Source organism: Phoca vitulina, unplaced genomic scaffold, assembly GCF_004348235.1.
Source record: "Phoca vitulina isolate PV1807 unplaced genomic scaffold, GSC_HSeal_1.0 scaffold4, whole genome shotgun sequence".
Taxonomy (NCBI): Eukaryota; Metazoa; Chordata; class Mammalia; order Carnivora; family Phocidae; genus Phoca; species Phoca vitulina.
Genome location: NW_022589707.1, coordinates 71,155,157 through 71,178,986, shown reverse-complemented (window position 1 = coordinate 71,178,986; position 23,830 = coordinate 71,155,157). Strand labels below are relative to the sequence as shown.

General features: G+C 33.1%; 1 protein-coding gene across 2 annotated transcripts in view; it reads right to left on the bottom strand.

Annotated features, from left to right (window-relative positions):
• Positions 1–23,830, bottom strand: part of SEMA3A (semaphorin 3A) — a 206,615-nt gene that overhangs the window by 78,624 nt on the left and 104,161 nt on the right. For both annotated transcript variants that reach the window (XM_032402269.1, XM_032402270.1), the window contains exons 5-6: positions 10,834–10,927; positions 1,697–1,816 (exon numbers count right to left, since the gene is read on the bottom strand). In XM_032402269.1, the coding sequence (XP_032258160.1) occupies positions 1,697–1,816; positions 10,834–10,927 (214 nt within the window). The remainder of the gene's footprint in view (positions 1–1,696; positions 1,817–10,833; positions 10,928–23,830) is intronic.

Below are 23,830 nucleotides of genomic sequence, written 5' to 3'. Positions count from 1 at the left end.
GAAAGACAGGTATAGAAAGTTATTAGTGGGCTTAGGAAGAAGCAGCTCCCTGGGCTCAAACTCAGGTTTAAGGTGGCTAACGGTGGTGAAAATGTTGAGGAAACAAGATCCTAACCATACTATGGACTTAGACAAACAGGGACTTTACATCATACCAGGATTAAAGGAAGAATTTGGATAGAACAGACGAGCAAGTTTTCAGGTCAGGGGAAGAAATCAGGGAAGGAGAGAGAAAGACAACAAAAGAAATGTACATTGGGTAAATTTATGAAAAAAACATCAATACAATTAAGAGCAAAGGCAGCATGGAAGGTAAGAGGCACACCATTCATACTAATACATAAAAAATAATAGGATGATCAGAAATGCTGCAGGGCAGAGATGCTGACTGAGGTAATTTGAGGTACGTTTTATGTTTTGAATAGTCACTTTAAAGTATGAGATATATGAGAACAAAAATTATCACAGACAACTCATGGTCTCCTGAAGTTTCAGCAAAATTCACAGAAGTGTGATTTTTCTCTAATAAACCAATGAGAGAGGTGATAAAAGGAATTTTGGGTACCCCAAAAGGGCAGGAAAAACAGGTGTGGTAGAAATTTAAAGAATGAGATATTCAAACATCTTACTGAGAACACAGATGGACTATAAGCCATGAGCTCCATGGGTTCATGGAGCTCATCCATGACTCCAGGAAACCAGGAAAAAGTTCATGAATGGGAGATTAGGGTCTGGGCAGGAAACCAGGAAAAAGTTCATGGATGGGAGATTAGGGTCTGGGCAGCTTTATTTTATAAGACTGAAGACAGATATACATGGAGATAGTTATTTAATAATAAAAAACATGGTAATATTGTGGGGGCCATTACAGAAATCTGTGATAAATGTGAAAGTGAATAATAAAAAAAACAAACTCTACAGAGAAGAATAGATTAGGATTATTTAGTTCAAAATCTGAATAAAAATGTCATTTATTTATTTATTTTAGGCATATAGATTTTGAACATTTTCTCCTCTATTAAATTTATTTATATACTAAAAAGAGAAAGACAGTAAAAAAATCTAAAAATCTTGATCAAGTTGAAGCCAGTGCCTGAAGTTCAAGAAATTGGGTTCTTGTTCCAAATCTTCCACCACTGGGTTAGAGATAATTTTAGATGAAACATTAGTCTTAATTTTCTCACCTATACAAACTGAGAGAAGGTATTAGGAAGATTAAAAGAGAATCAAAGGAAATAAAAGTTCTCTGAAATTCTGAAAACACTTTCAATGTAATGTTATTAGCATTACAATTTGTTTAAACATTCAAGAACGTGTATGATGCTCTCAGGGCAGTATGAGAGGTGTGGAGGAAAAAAATACCACATCACGAGATTTGTTGTGGTGTCTGGGTAAGACAAGACTGGTAAGTCATCTTATCTGTTTCCACTGCCTCCCTTCCGCAGCTCCAGCCCAGATCTCTTTCTTTCCACAGTTCACTACTGAGAAACTTCAATTTTGGCATGGAGCAACTATTTTCCTGAATTTTTAATCTCGCTTTTCTCTTCTTCCCCTATTTTCTCACACCCACAGTCATGAAGTCACCACCATGAGTTTAACTGCACACTAAATCTCAAGTCACAAGGAAAGCTCTCCACTGACAAGTACAGTTACCCATGTTATGTAACATGCCTGGGCTCTGGCCCCCACCACCTACCATTGAGCCACCTGGAATCATGCTGCTCCGTCCTAATTGGGTGGTGGTGCCCGAGAGTTCTGAAGATCGCAAAATCTCGCCCCATAAAATCAGCCGCAGTCCCGGAGTATAATTCTCCATCTGTGTTGTGACAAAATAAAACCACATATGCATCCTTTAATTCAATTAAGGAAAGAAAAACAAAACAAAACACACAAAAGTTGCATGTAAAGACCCTGCTAGAAAGAAAAGAGAAATGCTCTCTGCATCATTAGGCAGTTACTTTTATCCTATGTCTTTGTTGAAATGAGTATTTTAGTAAATGATCACTCACTAAGTATCTGACTCCTCATTAAGTAGGAACTTCGAAAAATGGAGTAAAATATGGTTCAGGGGACATTACTAAAACATAACATTTATTCCTTTCTACTATGACGTGAGAAAAAAGAAAAAAACGCATACTATATTCATCACATTTTTTTTTCAAAGATTTTATTTATTCATAAGAGACAGAGAGAGAGAGGCAGAGGGAGAAGCAGGCTCCCCGTTAAGCAGGGAGCCCGATGCGGGACTTGATCCCAGGACCCTGGGATCATGACCTGAGCCGAAGGCAGACGCTTAACCATCTGAGCCACCCAGGTGCCCATCACATTTTTATATGTGTAAAGCGACAGCACTTCTAAAATCCTTATTTATTAGGGTAAGATACCATCATAAAATATTGCTTATAGTTTTTATTTTAATGGAAATTAAAATTTCAATATATTTCCTTTTTAGTGGTACCTGAATGAATAAGATTTTGCAATACGTTAGGACGAATATTTTCCTCCTCAAAATTGTTTTCATGCTTTTTATTTTTGAATATTTCAAGTGGGAGAAGTGTTCTAACTTAGTATAAGTTATCACATAGTCTAAAAACAAGTTTATCACATAGTCTCAGATATAAAAGAAATATGTCTGGCGCCTGGTTGGCTCAGTCAGAAGAACATATGACTTGATTTCAAGGTCATGAGTTCAAGCCCCAGTTTTGGGTGTAGAGACTTTACTTAAATAAATACAATAAAAAAAAATTTTAAAAAAAAGTGTGAAGAGGAGGAAATTTTGACAGACACAGTTCAAGATTCTGTTGTGTTTTCTGACTCATAATATTTACTGAATACCATTCTGTGTTTGCTGGGCAGCTAGGCAGTGGCTTGACGATTTCAAATGATCTCATTTAGTTCTGTCAACAACCCCATGATGTAAATGTTATCCCTATTTTCCAGTTCAAGAAACCCAAGGCTGCTCAGCTAATGCCTAGGAAAGTAAGGGTGAAAGTTCAAACTCAGGCCTGTTTCATCCCAGTCCTTTTACATTAAACCCTACCAGCTTTTAATAAACTGAAGGTTGTAAAAATTATATTTTCTTTCCTTAAACAGAAAGTACCAGCCATTATTTCATCCAGGAAACACATTATTGCCTGATTACCTCTAGTGAATTATCAGCAAAATGAAACAACAAAAAAATATAAAATTTTCTCTAAATAATCTACCATAATGATAGTACACTTAATATTATCTTGTTGATCATTTGGATAAGTTAATGTTTCTGCATTCACTGATTTGAAAAATAATCACAAAATAAAATAGGAGTAAATTATAACTTAAACATTTGTATAACACTATTTTCCAAAGGATTTTCACATTTATTAGATAAACTGAAAAAACTTCCTGTGCATCTTCAAGTATAAATGCCTTTGGGAAAATCCTGTTAATCTGATTTCTCATGTGATATTCTTTGTTCACACTCCCAATTCTCACTTACAAATAAAGGCTTTATAATGAAAACAGACGTTCTCAGTGCTCCAACTCAAATCAATTCCTTTGGTAGAACCTGTGGTTCTCTGATATGTCTGAATGCACCAACCTTTGGAGAATGTCCAAGGCAGTGGAGAAGAGCTAAGCAGAGTAAATCACTGCACAACTCCAAGGTTTAGCTTGAAATATTAATAAAAAGATACTTTTTCTTACAGATGAGTTTTAAGATAGTGGTCATTTATTTTGTATTGTTGTGTATGAAGACAAGTAAAAATGACAGTCTGACAATATATTAAGTACAAATTACTAGGTAAATGAATGGTACTCTATAACGTTCAAAATTGTCATCATATGGTATCTGTGGGATTCAAAAGCATCCTGTGTTCTCTTCACCTAATTACATATCAAGTTCAAATCTGACCAGCTATCATCATCATATGCTGCAATAACATTTTATCTGCCCACAAGGTAAAAAAATAAACCTATTCTAAAAGCACAAAAATGCTATGAATAAGCTATCTATGAGTTTCAAAGATACTCTGAAATATGTAAATGCCTACTGTCTCCTTAATTTTAACTTATTTTCAATCACTATAACACTTTTATTAAGGTTGATATTTTATCTTTTTACAAATAATTTATAAATAGATGTAATGGATTTTTAAACTTCAGGTAAATTATTTCCTTGATCTGTGTGACTAAGAGGGCATTAGTTAAAAATGTGTTGTAAAAGCAGCCTAAATTGTTCATATTAATTTCAAATATTTTAATGTTGCCACACCAGCCATAGGATGCCTTGTGTCCTCTTTACCTTGGAAAATCAAAAGTATTAAATTATTGGGCGCCTGGGTGGCTCAGTCGGTTGAGCGACTGCCTTCAGCTCAGGTCATGGTCCTGGAGTCCCGGGATCGAGTCCCGCATCGGGCTCCCTGCTCGGCGGGGAGTCTGCTTCTCCCTCTGACCCTCTTCCCTCTCGTGCTCTCTGTCTCTCATTCTCTCTCTCTCAAATAAATAAATAAAATATTTAAAAAAAAAAGTATTAAATTATTAGTTGAACCTCACTGCCCTCTCAACCACATGTTAGGTTATGAAAATCAGGAAAGGTGAAAAGAGAACCATGAAAAAGAGAAAAACTGAACAATTCCATATCAGAGTGTAGTCAGATAGAACATGCCCAACAGGAGGTATCAAGAAATGGAAGAGTAAAGAACGGCTTTATTTTTTTTTTTACATCTCCATGACTTATTTTACTATATAACTGGAAATTAGTTTATTTAGTCCCTTTCCCTATTTCACCCAACCATTTTTGGGTTTTTGTTTTTTTTTTTTTTTGGCTTGCTTTAGTGTGAGTAAAATCCACAATTACACTCACTATTACATGTAAACTATTCAGGGGAGAGTTGAAATAACAAAACAACACCAAAAGAAACCATTATTTGGATATACATAGGTTATTTGTTTCTCTTATTAATTTATATACTTGTTTTATAACTTATATTTTTTATCCACTCCCACATAAGCAAGGCAAAAATATAAATGAAGGCAAAGGTAGAAAGACTGATTTTGTTTTTCTTTTGACAACAGATAAGTAGGTAGAGAAAGCAGAGAGTTCTTCAGTAGGAAAGCTATTGATCAATTTATTACTGAAAACAGAATTAAAGAACTTAGACACCAAAGGAAGTTTGCAGTTTAGGCACCATTTGCCTCCAGTCATAGGAAATTCCCTCCTACCTGAATATTATTGCTAGCAAGAGCCAACGTGATTTTAGTGAGCTGTAAGGGCACCAGATGATTAAGTGGTCATGAAGGGTACATTCTCATATTGTCAATGCTCAATATCAGTAACTGTTTTTTATACCGGGCCTTAAATCAGATCTTCTGCTGAGATGTCTATAGGATTCTTATCAGGGATGAATGCTCCACAGAAAATGTAGGACGTATTTATTATTTCACCTAAATGTATAGGTGATACTTTTGCATTCTCATAAGCAAATAAATAACAGTTAACTTAGAATGTATTTTATTTAATATACTTGTGCATTTCCACCATGGATTAAAGACTCAGTACATTCTGTGGCTATATAAAATGATCTGATAAGGGAGTATAAGAAATTTACTGTATCTCAGTTGGCTTATTTTTGGAGAACAAACATGTTTAACAAAAAAAGTCTACTTGCCAAACTTCTCTTGTAGTTTCTAGGTCATTTATGAAGTTATCAAATTATATGTTGATTCTTGGGCATAGTGCTAATTTTCCAGTTTTCTGACCCTTAATGTAAGTCTTCTTGAAAATCTGAAGTAGTGTATTAGGTAGATGTTATCCTACAATGATTCAAATAGCATTATGGCTAAAATACATACTTCTAGGTTTTCCATATGTACTAAGCTACTAGTGAAAGAAAATACGACATTTGTCCAATTTTATTAAATTGATGGTACAATAAATATACACTTATATACATCAAAAAGTGGTTGTGGATACTCTGTCCAACAAAGTTTTTAGTCTCTCTACAAAAGACACCATATAGCAAGTTTGATGTCTCAAAAATAATACACCAGACTAAGAAAAATTAGTGCTGACAGATGTAACTAACAATCTAAAAATTGTCAAATATGAAAGTTGTTATTAGAGTACTCTGCCCTTCTTTCTTAACTGTAAGATTTCCAAACTGTCTCTATGGAAAGCATTTTTTACTGAGATGAACAAAAAGTTTAGTGAACTGCATTTCCACCACGGCAGAATTACCTGAGAAGCATGTGTTAAAAACAAAAGTTCATATGTACTTCTGGACTTTATGTTCACAGCTCAAAATGAAGTAAAAATGTGGCTTAGATCAGTTACTGTATTGGATTACAATTCCTAAGAAGGGTGTGGTGAGAAGAAGTAGAAGGTGAAAAAAACGTTTCCTGATGAAATCACAGCATTACTAACACAGGTGTAACATGTGACATGAATGTTGAGCAAAAATCAAACAAACCTAAGGACAAGCCATTATGTTGTTAACACCTTAAGTAAATTCCACTCACAGAGTAGCAGAGTAATTAGAAGCAGGAAAAATGACGTTATGTCTCTCTCTTGCACACAGATTACACACACACACACACACACACACACACACATGCAGGGCATGGATGAAATCCATTTCTTGAGAATGGAAGTTAGTAAGGGAATAATTTTACATTTTTACATCTATTGAGCATCTTCTCTGTGCCAATAAATATAGTACGCTAGCCTTGTTACTTATGTTGTCCTTTTAAACTAACTTTTTTTGAGTTTATACATACACATGGCACAAAATTAAAAATATAAAATTTATAAGGTACCAAATCTGTCTCTCAGACTCCTTTATAGCAACCACTATTATTTTTTTTCTTGGTTTCCACTTCTACATACATTCCAGAAATATGTAAGTAACCAAATGTGATACGTTATTAAATTGTCTTATTTAACTCTCACAACAAACTAGTGGAATAGCATGGCCATGCCATTTTACATATAAAGAAACTGAGGTTCAGCGAGGTTCAAATAATATTCTCAATTATAGTTAATTAATTTAGGGAGTATCTCATTTGATCTAATACCAAGTAAGAGCATATTCTAATGTCAAATTATATTCTTTCCTGAGGCAAGGCAGAATTCTATCTTGGGGAAATAGACCATAGCTAAAAGTCCTAGACGCCCTGAAATAGATTTCAATAATATTACTTAATGATAGGTTATCTCTAAACTATTAGCACCACAATGCCTGGGGAAGAATACAATGAGGAAATAAAAATACTTTCAAGTTGACTACTCCTTTCACGTCATGAAAATGTGAGATGACAATTAGTGTGGAAAATACAAGATTTTATTCTTGTGTCCACACGTGGCATTTATTCTGAGCAAGGGAGAAACTGCTTTTTTTATTAAAGAATTTGTAAACGAAGTCATTAAAATTAAAATATTTACAGGTGGATGAAACAAGACATACTTAAAAATAAATAGTGGGATAATTTCATATTGACAAAATGATTTTTATTAAGGGAGATTTGAAAAATTACTAAGATTTATTTTTAAAAATCTTTTTTATTTAAATTCAATTAGCCAACACATAGTTTCAGATGTAGTGTTCAACAATTCATCAGCTGCGTATAACACCCAGTGCTCATCACATCACGTGCCCTCCTTAATACCCAACACCCAGTTACCCCATTCCCCCACCCCCCTCCCCTCTTTTTGTTTCCCAGAGTTAAGAGTCTCTCATGGTTTTTCTCCCTCTCTGATTTCTTCCCAGTTTTCCCTCCCTTCCCTGATAGTCCTCTAAAAACTTAGGACATGTTATAGGATTTGGAGACTTAATTTAGTAGCTATGCATTGCTCAAGAAAGAATCCATATTTTCTGTGGTCTCAGCTTAAAAACCCATGGCATTTTGTTTAAATTCCAGTTAGTTAACATAAAGTGTACTATTAGTTTCAGGAGTAGAATTTAGTGATTCATCACTTACATATAACACCCAGTACTCCTAGTGCCCTCCTTATATCAGTGTTGGTTCATCACTTGTAACAAAGGTACCATTCTGGTGGAGGAAGTGGATAACGAGGAAGCCTATATAAGTGGGTGTGGGGGGGTATATGTAATATCGCTGATATCTTCTTAATTTTACTGTGAACCTAAAACTGCTCTAAAAAGCAAAGTCTATTAAGAACATTAATGATAAAAAAAACTATGGCATTTTGAAAACTAACCCTTGATAAATTTCATAAACTAATTTTTAGGCTGTCATCTGGATTGAAAGCTTATTAGTGCCTGAAACTGCTTAATAAGGGACTGCTTAACAAGGGACTTAATAAGAGACTGATGATATACTTAATAAAGTATCTGCTGTCAAGACTCATCTAACCAGTTTATAGGTGGTTTGAGTCAAACATGAAATTTTATTTCCCAGTACTGGGGAAGGAAATGGCCCAGAACTACCTTGAAAATTTGTCTGAAATGAGGAGAATACATGCAAAATCTCTTGGGCAGATAGGCTTTCCCAACAGCCATTCTCTAATATACAATGTACAATCTATATATTTCAGAGACAGGTGTTACCCGTGTATGTAAAAATTTGGGAAGTGCTACAGAAAATATTTATGTTGAAAAAAACTCCATCAAATGCTTTTTAAAGCAGCACAAGAGAAAATGACAAGAAAAACCCAACAAAGGGAATTAAATGTACTATATGAGGAAGAATTTATAGCATAGTTATAAAGAAAGCAGGTAACAAAGTCACAGTTCTTGAATTAAAATGATGTTGCAGATATTTTGAGGGATTTTACAAGGTCTAGGATGGCCTGTTCATTTTTCTGTATCTTGCTATTCAGCTGACTCAGAAAATAATTTATGTTGGCTTGAATAATTTTCCTTGTCAAGAAGCACCAAACACCTCTAAAAGTTACTCGATTATTTTACGGATTAGAGAGGGAGAGGTAAAGTCTGGACTTGCATTTAAAAGCTCCCTGTTTTTTTTTTTTAGCCACACATCCTCTTCTTGACTCATGAAACTTCCCTCATTCTCTTCTCCTTTTCACAAACTTATAGAGCTTTTTCAAAGAAGTTCTAATATAAAACCCAAACTATGGAGTTTCATATTCTTTGTGGACTTCGTGTGGTTGCATACCATATGAACTATGTAATACTTACTTGTCATCATCCTTTCTCAATGGAATATTAAAATAAATAATCAAGCAAATCCCCACTGAGAAACATACCACAAATTAAAGCTGCTTTAGGCACAATTTAACATACCGCTTTTTGAGGAATATCTTTTTTTTTTTTTTCAGTATGCAATTTAAATAAGTATAGGCTGCAAGTTTGAGCAAGGTAGAACTCCTCCCCTTTGTTTAAGACAACTTCCACATTTCTGTGTGTGCACTTAAGGAAGTCATCCACATGTAATCACTAGGCCATCTGTGAATAGGAAAATTATAAGTGTGCTACATTTGCTGCATTCCTTCAGGCCTTAAACTTTTGTTAAAATGCTCCATAAATGGATCAAATGGACTGAAATTGTCTACATCGGAAAAGCAATAGAGGAGATAATTCATGTTGTAATGTTCTTATCCTTAATAGAAAAGAGATCAGTGAAATGCAGTGGTAAAGTAAACACTAGAGAATACTGGAAAAAATATATCTTCATACTTAATGCTGTAGTCAATATGACTACAGTTTATTTTGTTAAGTAGAAAAAAAGTTATTTTTAAAAACAAAAGACTGGTAAAACTGAACTTAGAACACCATCAAATAATAACCTACATTTCCTTTTTAAAAAATCTAGATTTCTCATTCAAAATTCAATTAGAAATTTTATATTTGATAAGTTTCACTATTTTTATTATCAAATAATTACTCTCTATATTTTCTAGAAAAGGGGAAAAAGAAGAAAAGGAAACAAAAGTTATATAATTTCTACATGATCATACAGAAAAATATATTCTGGAACAGGGTAATGACTCAGAATCTTTTGTGTTTTTGGTTGTTGGTATGCCCAAAAGTTAAAAGAAAAAAAGAATTGTTTAATGATGTATCACTTTTTGTTTGTATGTTTATTTAACATAGTCTAAAGGTGATTAAAAGTATGTGGAAACAATTCTTTATCTTTCAATACAGACTAAAGCTTTCTCCTTCTTCTGATTACTTCTATCTTCCTATTTCCATCCTTTAGAACTATGACTAAGCATTCTCTACCCAGCTACATTGTTGAAGGAAAAAAAGAACACAACCAGAAAAGAAGATGGTTAGAGGAATGTGTAGAGGAAATATATTAAATGTTTTGCTACATTAAAAAAAAAGAACATTAAAAAAAAAGTTAAAAAAAAAAAAGATGAATACAGAGGTCCTTCATTAACTCAAGGTAACACAATAGGGTCTCTGCCCATTGTACGACCATTAAAACTGACTGTGCTGATTAAGTTGTCCAAATGTTGAGAGTGTGACAAATCTAACGACAATGAACAAGATAGACTGAATTTCATTCTTTCCTTCTGACTTGTCAAAATTCCCCCTGGAAACACCTCTTTCATAAAATGAAAACCGAAACCATTTTCTCTCAGAATATAAATTTTAAAGTTCTAGTGGGGATGTATACTGATTGAGCAGGCAATTTTAAAGACACTTATTAAGCCATTTAGATTAAAAAGAATCGTAGACTGGACTATAAAAATCAAAGCAGCATTTAGGGTTTTTTCTTCTTTTTCAAAATATTTGAAAATATCTCAACTGACATCCTCCTAAAATAGTTTGTGATTAATAACGGAAAGTCTTGGTATATAAAAAGGAACATGCAATCTGGTTATTATCTATAGAAAATTCACTGTTTAACTGATTGTTGACTACGCACCTATTAAAAGAGATGCCGTCAGCAGTTTAGGGTCATATGGACTCTTCCCACGGCCATTTTCAAAATGTGAGTCCTCCAGCTTAAAAATGTTATCCTGTAGAAAAGAAAAAGAAGGACTGAATTTATTTGTAAGAGGAACTATGTTAACCTACCTGTTAATCAGAGAGAGGTTGAGTACTTGTGTCCACCATCAAGGGATATTATTTGGTAAACTTTAGAGATGGCAAAATAACTTAAGTGGATTAAAACCAACTATTACTAGCCAAATATCTACTTAGCTCAGTGATTTTTAGTAACATTTAGCATGTTTTAAGTAATAATGTATAAATGAACTCTAAGGAATAAAACATGTCATGATAAGAATAGAGGGATCATCTTATCCCATAGGTATGCGAAGCACAACCATAATGGCTCTTGAAAGGAGAGAATTTTAAATTTAAATGACTCTTTTCCTTCCTTCACATAGAGGAAAAAAAGAGCAATCCACTATATTAGATCTAGAACAAAATACGTATCTTATTTCTCCGTATGTACCTTCTAGAAGGAAATGCTAAACAGCATAGCAGTCACTTCCCCTACTCTATCATTCCTACAACTTTTCTGTTGTTCGGATGTTAGGGGAGGTGTGCCAGAGGTAATGTCATCAGTACACCAGCACAGAGGTGACACATTTTTTCTCAGTGGAACATCTGCTCAGCTGAGGCTCAAGTACCCAGGAACTGGAGTGAACATCTGACAAGTACCAAGGTAGAAAGTATTCCAGAAAGCTCTGCAACAAAAGCCTTGAGAAGGGAGGAACTAACTCATGACTGAGACCCTGTTCTCAGAATGCATAAAACTACTGAAATGTCTATGTGACAGTGGAGTAAACTGGGGAGAGGGGTAATTTCTAAGCACTCTTTTTAGAACCAAGTTCTCTGGGAATTAATTAGGTCAGAATATATATGCTTTTTCCAGTAGCACATTAACTTGTCCAGAGACTGAAATAAAATAGCTTTTTGGCAATTTCTCTACTATTCACATGAAGTATTTTCTATCTCCTTAGAATAATAAAGGGTGTTCATTTGATGGCCAATAAGGATCACTTTATTTAACATTTAATATTTCTGATGGAGCTAATGGCAGAGGTTCAAATTATGACTCTTAAAATTCATTTGAGTTAGGGAAGAGTGCAAAAGGAAGCAAACCAAAAGCATTCTCCATCTTTATTACTGTGAGTGAGAATTACTGATTTTATCCTTTCCTCGCAATGATTCTGTATTGGTAATTAGCTATTCCATGGCAATGATGGTCCTTCAGGTCAGTTCTGAAATTTACAGAGCACAGAAATTTACGAGGTTTCTCAGAACTGTGGTAAGTTGTAGTGGGAAAGGCAGTGAGTCAGAAGAAGTCAGGCCCATTTGGGCCAAGGATTAGCTCTGGTTCTTTGGTCACCAATTAATCTCTCTGAGCCACAGGTCTCTAAAAGTCAATGCCAACAGGATATTTAACCTCCCATGTTTATTATAAGGATTAAAGAACTGAAATAAAGCATTTTTAAAGCAGCAAAATAAAAAAATGAACACTATTTTTACTTTAATACTGCTCTCATAACCACTATAACAAAAGAATATGAAAATTTGACATATATTGTTAACATTATCGTAAACTTTCCTAGCTTAATCTGAAAGAAATATTACTTTAAGACAGTTATATAAGTAACCAGATTATAAACCTGTTTACAAATACATATTTATCATAGGCACTTGAATATTAAAATGATAATATGAAGCTTGACATATGCCAAGAAAAAATACAGAAGAATCCCTTAAGTATTACTTAGATATATTTTGGTAAAAATTAGGTAATAATCCAAAAGAAATATGCTCAGTAAAAGATATACACTATTGCTACAAATCACAGAAAATGTTATTAAAATTTGTATATGTGATTATTTCTCATGATAAGGAAGAAGCAGAGAGAAGTCATGGTGTGGTTGAAAATATTGTTATAAGTATTATTACAAATTTCTTATCCTTATAAGACATTTTACAAAACTGACAAAAGATATAGGAGGTACCCATCAAAATATGAGACACCTGATGTCTCAGAACATGTGTCCAAGTTAATAAGACAATGCCAAGGTAGATAAGAAGTTCTTCCAACCTCATGTTTAATATTTGATTTACAAGGTCAAGGATTAAACTTCATAGCAGAGAGGTTAAGCATGTCAGTTATGGTTCAAGAGAAGATGAAAAACTACCCTTTGTCATGGTGTCAGATAATGTGTTCAAAGCTGGCCTTTTCGTTTCCCCTTTTTCCTTTAAATGTAACTCTTACCCAAATTTCTGGGTAATTCTATATTCTTATATGACTCTATTAAAGGGTAAAACACTGAATTTCCTTTCTAGCCTACTGACAAGGGAACCTGGAATAAACATAATTTGATTCCTGAATAGGGACGTAAAAGACATTTCTTACATATGAATGTTTATAGTGTAAAATTTATACCCATTATAAACAGTAATCGGGTACAAAGGTGTTGATATCAGAAAGAACTATCATCCCTGCCTCTTTTATTAATTCTGGGCCTCAGGCAATTCCTAAATCCTTCTGAAAGTATGTTCTAAAAAAATATCCATTAATTTCATTTTTCCATTGTTTATAGATGCCACAGTAAAATCATTCTTTCCTATACTGATTGGTATCTCTTGTGCCACAGTGGAAATGCATGCCTGTATTTTCATCCTTGGAAATTAGGATGGGAGTTTAAGATATATCTAAATGCCACAGACTCCCTAGATGCACTGAAAATTTTTCTTACTTATAGCCAGACCACAGTCTAGTTCAAAAGCTTTCCTGAAAAATATCACTAATTATAGTATGTGTAAAATTTCTCAACTAAAACAGACTATCCTTTTAAGATGTCTGATAAATTCAATGTGATTGATATAAACACCTACATTGCTGCTTTTGTTATCTTGTGAGAGAGACCTATTAGATGTGTAAAGATATTAACCCATTGTAAACAACACAAAACAAAATAAAATAGTATGTTAATGTAACTGAATAATAACATCTTATTGTTGTCATATGTAACATATCACATAGACAACCTTCTGGCTGGGCTTAGAGGCCTTTTGAAATCTGACTGCTACTCAATGATTTTCTGTTTTAAGAGTGTTAAATAGATCACATGTGCAAGTAATAAGACCAGAGATCCTAAGACCAATGTACACAATTAAACTTCATAGCTTTATATGTCTTACTTGGGCTGAAGTAATTTTCATTTTTAGAAATCCATAAACAAAAATCTAGTTGCATGGATTCTAATTGCTTTAGCAGATACTATGAGCATATTATATAAGTTATTGGGCCATATTTTATTACATGATTGCATCAGTTTTCAGCAACTATTTTTAGCTTTCAAGACCACTCTTTCTCCTTTGTCTTTTGGATTTCCTGAATGTTATTAGACTGTGGTGAGGTAAGGCATTAGAGGAAATAATAACTGCTAATGTCTAATCCAAAGTCTTATAAATTATAAACCATTGGTGACATCATGGCAATAAATTTCCTAAATCTCAATCTTCCCCAAGTAATAAATTTAGGTAACAAAGTTGTGATTTCAGTTGTTTTATTTAATGATTAAAACATAAACAATGTTTGTAAAAAGAAAGAAAGAAAATCCTACATATATATGATAGAATGACCATTTTGGGTGGGAAATGAAATAAAATTAAGTCAAGCCAATACATGGACAGTATTTAAAAACGTGTATTATTCTATTTTTTTCAAATTGCTCTTTCTCTTCTCTTTCTCTTCACAAGACCCACCTTGTTTGTCAGTTATATTGAATTATCAAGTATTCCCTGGTCACACTATGCTTTTTCTCCTCTCTGTTTGAAACCTCTTCCTTCTCCCCTCACCTACCCTCAGCCCTCAACCCCAGGGTGAACTTCCTTTACTTTAAGAGTAAATTAAAAAGCCTCTTCCTAGGAGAAGTCTTAAGAGATTCCTGCAGATATAATTTATTAGCTTCCTTTGTGCATATCCTAATTAACAATACTACACAGGCAATGACTATATTGGCTTCAGCAAAGACGGGATGTAACAGGATCTCACAGGAAATACTGTGGCATACTGTATTTTGCCCAAAGGAGATGTTTTTGTGGATCAAATTCATCTGGAATTTACTTTCCCTAAAAAGGTGACTAGATCTATGTTGCACAATATTATAGCTATGAGCCACATGCGGCTATTTAATTAATTAAAACTAAAAATTCTACTCCTCAGTTACACTAGCTATATTTCAAGTGCTCAACAGTCACATGAGGCTTGTGAATACAGGACTGCACAGGTGCAAACATTCCCATTGTCACAGAAGCTCTACTGGACAATGCAGCTCTAGATCCTGAATCTCATTCCCAAAACAGCAAAGAATAAAATTGGAAATCAGGAAGGCCTCCAAGGAAAGAAGACTTGTCATCACACCACAGTCATAGTAAAAAAAAAAAAAAAAGAAGTCCATAAAATCTACAAGTAGGGATTATACTAAAAACACTAGTTTTTTATTTTTATTAACCAGTGTTATACTAAGTACCTTTTAATGGCAGTCAGTACAGATGAATAAATACATGTCCCAAATAGTCCTGTATGTCATTCTTCTTCCATTTGAATCACTTTTCTCTAATCTACGCAGGTACACATTTTACTCATTATTTAAAGTTTAGGTCATGATATGCGATACATTAAATGTTCATTGATTTCCCCCAGCAGAAAAAATAATTTCTCCCTGGAACTTGCATAGCAATCTAGTCATACTCTCTTAGTGTCATTTGTTACCTTCAACTTTGATATTCATGATGCATATGTTATTTTTCCCCTATTAAATTATTTTGAGTTGAGGGAAAAAATTATTCGCTATGTATTTTTTTCAAATACTAAAATAGAATTGAGTTAAAGCTCAGTGAAAGAATGAGTGAATAAATGAATGAGTGTGTGACTGAGTGGAAGAGGCCTTATAGAAAAACTATGTAACAGGAAAAGAAAGGACATAAGCCCTAGACTCTAGGGGCTAATGATTTAAGGATATGACCCACATGAGCACAACTCTGTGGTAGAGGCAGACTATACAATTCAAATATTAAAGCAAGTTTTAAAGTAAGCTCTAGGAAAAATCATATTCTTTAATTTTTTCGTGTTATTGTGTTACTTTTTATTATTGATACTTGTTATACCCTTCAAATATGGGTTTACTCTTACATAAATGATAAAAAAAATACGGGCGCCTGGGTGGCTCAGTTGGTTGGGTGACTGCCTTCGGCTCAGGTCATGGTCCTGGAGTCCCGGGATCGAGTCCCACATCAGGGTCCCTGCTCGGCAGGGAGTCTGCTTCTCCCTCTGACCCTCCTCCCTCTCATGCTCTCTGTCTCTCATTGTCTCTCTCGCAAATAAATAAAAAAATCTTAAAAAAAAAATTAAAAAAAAAAATAAAAATAAATAAAAATAAAACCTAGTGACAGAGTATAACCATGCAGTCCTTTTGTTTTTACATCCCTGTTCCTCTTTAATAATTTTCATTGGGCCTTATTAATAAGTACTACCCCTCTTAATAGAGACATCTTCGTTGAGGGTAAATTTACCAGAATGTTCCTTTGCAGAACTTCAAAAATCTTTCTGACCAATGTAATCTCTCTGCTGTGTATCCTATCATTCCAGTGTAACCATTCCACTTCACCATTTTGTACTCAACAGAACTTATGTCTAGGAGCTCCTGGATACAGACAAATGGAAAAGCAAACTAGAAGAGCTGTTTGGGCTTGCTAAATGTAATTTTCTACTTAGAAAATATATAATTTCTTACTGGTATTTCATCTTTCTATTTTAGAAAGTTTTATGAAGCACTAATATAAAAATTAATATGATAAATACATGGTGATCTGTGATTAAGAATTATATTTGAAATGTAAAGTTACAAGAAATAAAAAATATGTAACAACAGCACATTATATACATACAATATTACACTACATACATGTATACATTATATACATACAATATTATATGCTTATAATGCTATTTGGTGGTTATTTCACTTAACAATGAACATATACTAAGTGTTAATGATGTCCTAGTGCTTCAAGTATATTATTTCACTTTAATCTTCAAATACCTCTATTATTACGCCAGCTTTGAGATGAGAATGAGATGAGATGAGAAACTGAGACATTTACGTATAATATTCAAAGTCATAAAACTGATTAGTGGCGGAATAAGAATTTGATAACAGAACTCTTTCCAAATCCATGTTTTTGACCACTATACTTTAAAAAAATGGGTTTACCACACAGAGTATGTGAGACGTACCCTAAAACAGTAGAAACTGGAAGCCACATGAGTTCAAAATGGGGTTTTCTGTTTCAGCATAGGAAAAAAAGGCTTTATTTGATTTCACACTCAGAAGATGTATTTTGGTGAGAGATGAGTGTATCTGTGAGCATGCATGTGTGTGTATATGTGTGCACTGCTTGTGGGTGCAGAGGGTCAGAGGAGCTCACAGAGAGAGGGCAGAGGAAGCAGGGAGGCAGATTGTTCTATCTGGGGGAAACAGCATGAATAAAATCCCCTCACAAATAAATTCATATTTGATAAATAACAAAGTTGAATTCAGACAATGAAGAATACATACATACATACATTAAGAGATAAGGCTAAAAAATACATTTGGAATCAACTGTGGAAAGTTTTCTGTGCCAAAATAAGCACTTTAATGTGTATTCAGAAGGTGTCAGTGACACAGTGATAATTTTAGCTGGAGAACAATAGCATCAAAGAGGTGCAATATTATGATGAATCTGACAGTGACGTGTAGGATGATTTAGAGACATATGTGCCTGGTGGCAGGAAAAGAACTGTTGCCATTGTTGGGGGAGGGGAGAATTAGGTCTTTTTACACATTACAGCAATTTAAAGAATTTTTATACGCTATATGTTGGTGTCTTGGTCAAGTTATTTGGTCAAGTTTCTTTGTAGCTCACATTTTTTAAACTTCTTTTGCAACAGAATCCACTTTCATTTTCCAGCAAAGCTATGGATTATTTCCTCAAGAAAACTGAAGCTAAGCATATACATGTTTTATAAGCAGTCTTTAGGGATTATTGACTTTATGTGGTAGTCATGTTAAGAGTTTCCAAATCAGTTATTTTATAAAGACCTTTCTATTTCTAACATGGTGTGATTCTATTATCCTATCACTCTGAACTTGGACATTTGCTTCTGGCTCTTTGTCCCCCCTCCTTGAGCATATGCAAGGATATCCAGATTTTTAAAACCCATTTTCATTTTCATTCTCCATATACTGTTACTTGGAATTCATTTATTTTTATAAATTCAGCTTCTGAACTTCAGTCCCAATCCTACTGCTATTCTAATCATTCAAACTTAGTTTCCTGGCCTGTTTGAACCTCCTTATTTTCCACAGTGATTTCAAAGTTGAGAACTATTAAAAGTCCTTGGCTCCTGAAAAGAATATAAGACCAATTACAAAAAATAAACTTCATAAAAACTAGTCTATTAGAAAGAGTTATTTAACAACGTACATTATAGAAGATACAAAAGAAATGTAGCTCTGGTCTCTGTTACTGAATGTTACATGAAGAAAGCAAATATAATTTGCTGCACTGATTAAAATGTATTAGTCCTGCCTTAGATTTAACTATGACTTCAGCTATATTATATCATATTAGAATTTTATCTTTCTCTGCAATAAAATAAAACATCACTGCAAATAAATGACTATTAATGGGATATAAAACAAAAGAAAACAAACAAACAAAAAACCTCAGTGAAAGATAAGTTCAAGAAAAGGATTTACCTATAAGGACTTTTAAGTCTGAGTATACTAACAATGCCTTCTTTTCATATTAAGTGTTTTGAGTAGTTTTTTCTTTCTTTTTGAGACAGAGTACATGTGGTGGGGGAGGGGAAAGAGAGAAGGAGAAGGAAAGAATCTTGAGCAGGCTCCATGCCCGGCGCGGAGCCCAACGTGGGGCTTGATCTCACAACCCTGAGATCATGACCTGAGCTGAAATCAAGAGTCAGACTTTAACTGACTAAACCACCCAGGTGCCCCTTGATTTGAGTAGTTTTCGATGTATAAGAACTATAATACTTGGTTTTAAATCCAAAATGTAGTCATTTGATGCTAAAATATTTAGTCAATAGTAATTATAATTATACTTACTCAATAACTACCACTACTTTTTTTTATATATACACCCTGGAAAGGGAATTTTCCTCAGCAAGTAAAGCTACAAAACCAACTATATAACTGTTATAACAAAAATAAATTTTATCTATTAAATAATAAAAATGTCAGTTATATAAAATATTGCCCAGTTTAATATTCATGATCTATGACCATTCTCTAGATACATAAGACTTTTTTATTGAATATAATTTCTGTTCCTGAGAAATTCTTAGGTTCCAAACAGAAAGAAGGATAACATCATCAGAGTAGACAACATTTCCATTAAGTTCATCTATAGGTTAAACCTAAGTAGGGATGGTTGGCTCCTGGCCCCACTGATTTCAATGTCTGTAACTGTTCAAGCATTGCCTTAGTAGAGCAGAAATCTTACCTCTGAAATTGGTCTCCAGAGATCATATGGCTTTACTGTGATCCAGAAAATTCCTGTCATTTGTATTTTAAGGTAGATGGGATAAAATATTGTTTATGGATTATGAAATCTAGATGTTATGACTCATTGTGCCAATAATTGATTTTTTTGAAGTGCCAATATTCTAATCTATGAAATGGAAATAATCCACAGATTTGCCTCAAGGATTAAATGAAATATATTGTGTTTTAACAGATATTTAAACCATACAGAAATCTAGTTAATTACAATTTTAACTATCATAAATATATTATGAATGATATATCTTTGCTATGATAGCATGTTGATAACTCATTTTCGATGATAACAATAGCTAATATCCGTTAAGCAACTATTAGCCAAGCACAGTCTCCTAAGTGCTTTGGAGGTATTACTTTTTACCCTCACAATACCCCTTGAAATACACAGTGTGATTATACTAATTTTGTAGATGGAGTAACAAAGAGAAAAAGTGACTTGCCTAAGGTCACACTGCTAGTATGCATCAAGCCAGGTAGCCAATTTCTAAAATCAAGAATAGCTGGAGAAATGATAAAAACCTATTTTTTGTACTTGATTTGCACAACCATGTTACTTCATGAATACACATCATACATAAAATGCTGTCCTAGTAATACCTCTTAACTGAACTTTGCATTCCCTGTAGTTTGCACGTTAGGCCTTGAATTAATCTAAACTGAAGTGATCATAACAGATAAAATTGTATTTAATATAGTCCTTGCATTATACTATTAATATAGTAAAGACAAGTAGAAGGAATTAACATATTTCTAACCTTATTTGTAAAAAAAAATATATGAAATTGCTTTGTTCCCAAGTTTGTGAAAAAGTAGTATCACTTTATCCTTGTAACAATATACAGTCCTTACAGCTGGATTAAATAGGATTTGCCTTCTAAATTTAAGGAACCTGAATTTATCTGGGTTCCTCAAACAAACAGTGACATAATTCATCTGCTTTCTGTCATCATTAAAATTAATGATATAAACCAAGGAAAACAGAAAGCATATGTGTTCATACTTCATGCAGATTATGTTTTTAATAGGAGCTTAATTTGAGTTTATGCAGATAACACATACCTGTCATAGTATAATTATTCAGCTACAAATGCTTGTTAACTCCCAAGGTATGTAACAATAAAAGGAAAAATTCTATCTTGGCTAGAATGAGAAATTCCAGAACATGAACAATTTACTCTACAGTGTTTTACCCCAGTGAGACGTGATAAAGTAAGTTCAACCAAAGAGCAAATCATTGGCCCCCCCAAAACTAAAATAGTAGAAGAATTAACTTGATCTTTCTTTCCATGTGCATTTTAAGTCTTCTATGTTCAAAGCATAATTACATTTTTATTTGCTATCTTATCATTTCATAAAGCACCAGAATTTTTTTATCCTAAATTGTGAAAGTACAGCTATTACTTTTTTAACAGTTGCTTTTATAAATATGTTTGTCACATCTGTGATTAGATACCACTGGGAATTTTTATCAACTTAAATGTAAACATGCCAATAGAAAGAAACATACGTACTGTAAGAAGTATTGACATCTACTCATATGGATTCTTTACATTTCAAGATTGTTTCATAGATACTATCTGGGAAATAATGAGGCCAATAGAAGTAACATTTTATTTATACCACGATATGTTTAAGTGAAACTTGGTCATTTAAGTATTGTCATAATCATACGATACAAATACATGGTTTTCGTTTAGCAAATCAGGAAATATTTAAATATTTATTATTTTGGCAGAGGTATCATAGGAGAGAATACTTACTATAAATTCTTTGTGAGAATATAAGTTTTAGAGAATAATTTGGGAATTAGAAAGAGCCTCAAAAATATCCATACACTTGATTACTTTACTTTTGGAAATATGTACAAATGCAAAGAAAAAAAAAGGAAAAAATTAAAACAAGATAAAGTTCATCATGTAATTTAGAATACTGAAAAAAAAAATTAAATACCAGTAAGAAAGGGGTGGTAAATTATGTCATACCTACATAATTGACTATAATACAGGCATTATAATAGATGTGTCTATCAATTATAGTACCTAAAATTAATACCTATGAAAACATTACCGAAGCAATAACGCAATAATTATGTAAGAAGATGCATGAGAAAAACTGAAGGAAATTCATTATAATATTAAGTTTCTAGCTTATGTTATTTGCATATTTTATATATTGTTTTTCTCTTTCTTAATATTTTATGCAATAATCATGTAGCTCATATATTTAAAAAACAGGGTCTCTATATCTTACAATCTAAGCAAATCTTCAAACTGACAGCGCATGGACTGAATGTGGCCCAGAGACATGCTTTATTTGCTGGCACAAGGTTTTGAAATCTTGAATTTGAATGCCTTTTCATGAGACTTAGGACTTTTCATGGGACAATCCATTCTGCTCTTCCCTACAGTTTTGTGTTTCCTTCTTCATCTTTTTATGTCACCTGTATGGTCACCATAGGCATTTGAGTTTGCAACCCCTATAAAGTATTGTAACTTACCTGAATCACCAAAAATACACTGCATTTATATCTACTAGTCCCCATTTTTCAGACTTACTTCATATGACAAAGTCCTCAGAAGGAATGTAGTCATGCTCACGTATCTCATGATGGAATACTATAAGGTTTAGCAATTAATCATCGTTAAACAGAGAAGTTAATGGGGACTTCAAAGTGATGTGAAACTCTAATTGTCATAGCATCATAAATTTCCATAGTTTTTTGCTCATTCTTTTCATATAATTAAGTTGATCTATATATATATACCACTCTTCACAAAGTCTCTTTTATTTAAAAAATGGACTGTTCCAAATATTTATATCTAAATTAATTATCCAGAATCCTTAACAGTTGAACTTTAAGAGTGTATAGTTAACTACTGAAAAATACAGGCACAGTAGTCCTTACAGAAGTACCCAGAGATTGGGTGACTTCTTTTGCTTTCAAATTAATGACCATAGAGACATTCTATATCATATGTTGAGTTGACTTTTGGGTCATTATTTCTAATCTATTACAGTAAAAGTCTGAATTATTTATAAATGAATCTAACTGGCAGAAGTCAGTTTCTGCCTAAGCCAGATTTCTTTGTTATCAAACAATTATAATTATATAATCTGGAATAAATCAAGCATTTTTATTTGGATTATTAATCAGAATGTTTGATGCTAAAAATTAAACTGTACATCTAAAATTACCATTCACATGGACTAGAAATTTATATCATTCTAAATGACATTTTGAATTAGAGAAAACAATGAATCTTTATTATAAATAATTTTAAGACCTGTAACCTCTGAAACAAATAATACATTTTATGTTAAAAAAAAAAAAAAAAAAGAAGATAGTAGGAAGGGAAAAATGAAGGGGGGGAATCGGAGGGGGAGACGAACCATGAGAGACTATGGACTCTGAGAAACAAACTGAGGGTTCCAGAGGGGAAGGGGGTGGAGGATGGGTTAGCCTGGTGATGGGTATTAAAGAGGGCACGTACAGAATGGAGCACTGGGTGTTATACACAAACAATGAATCACGGAACATGACTTCAAAAACTAATGATGTAATGTGTGGTGATTAACATAATAAAATAAAATTTAATAAAAGAGTAGTTGAAATCTCAATTAATATCTTGCTCAGCTTATTCATGGCCATTTATTTTTCTTAAAAAATGTACTTTATTCCCTGTCATTAAAAAATTTAAAGCTTTAGGGGTGGGGAGAATATTAACACATAAAAATTGAGAGTAGTAAAAATTAATTAAGTTATGACATATATTCCTACATATTTTGTGTTATGCAAATTCAAAATGAAGAGATAGTTTAAATAAGTTGAATAAAAAATGCACATGATATATTTGTGGCATACTTAGAAGAATGGCTCAACTTGAACGATGGACAGATGTGGGAATAAAAGAAAAGGAAAATTTAGCAAAACTGTGTTCTGTCTAGGCACTGGTGAATTAAAAAACAAAAAAACAAAACTGTCACTATCTACCCAAGTCTTGTATTTGATCAATGTTGATGGGTAATGCACATAATTACAATCAGAAGGCCCCTAAATAAATATGTATGCTAATGGAAAAATTGGAATAAAAAGTTCAAATATAAAAAAGTTATGTTGGACTGATTATGTCTATATATGCATTATAGTTATAAATACACATACACATATGTACATACACATACATATGTATGTATTCTATATATTTGACCTCATATATATGTTACATATAAACATGTGTACAACTTAATATTATATATTTTAAAATCTTAACTATGATAGTAGGTTCACAAGTATTTTAAGATACAGATACCCACAGA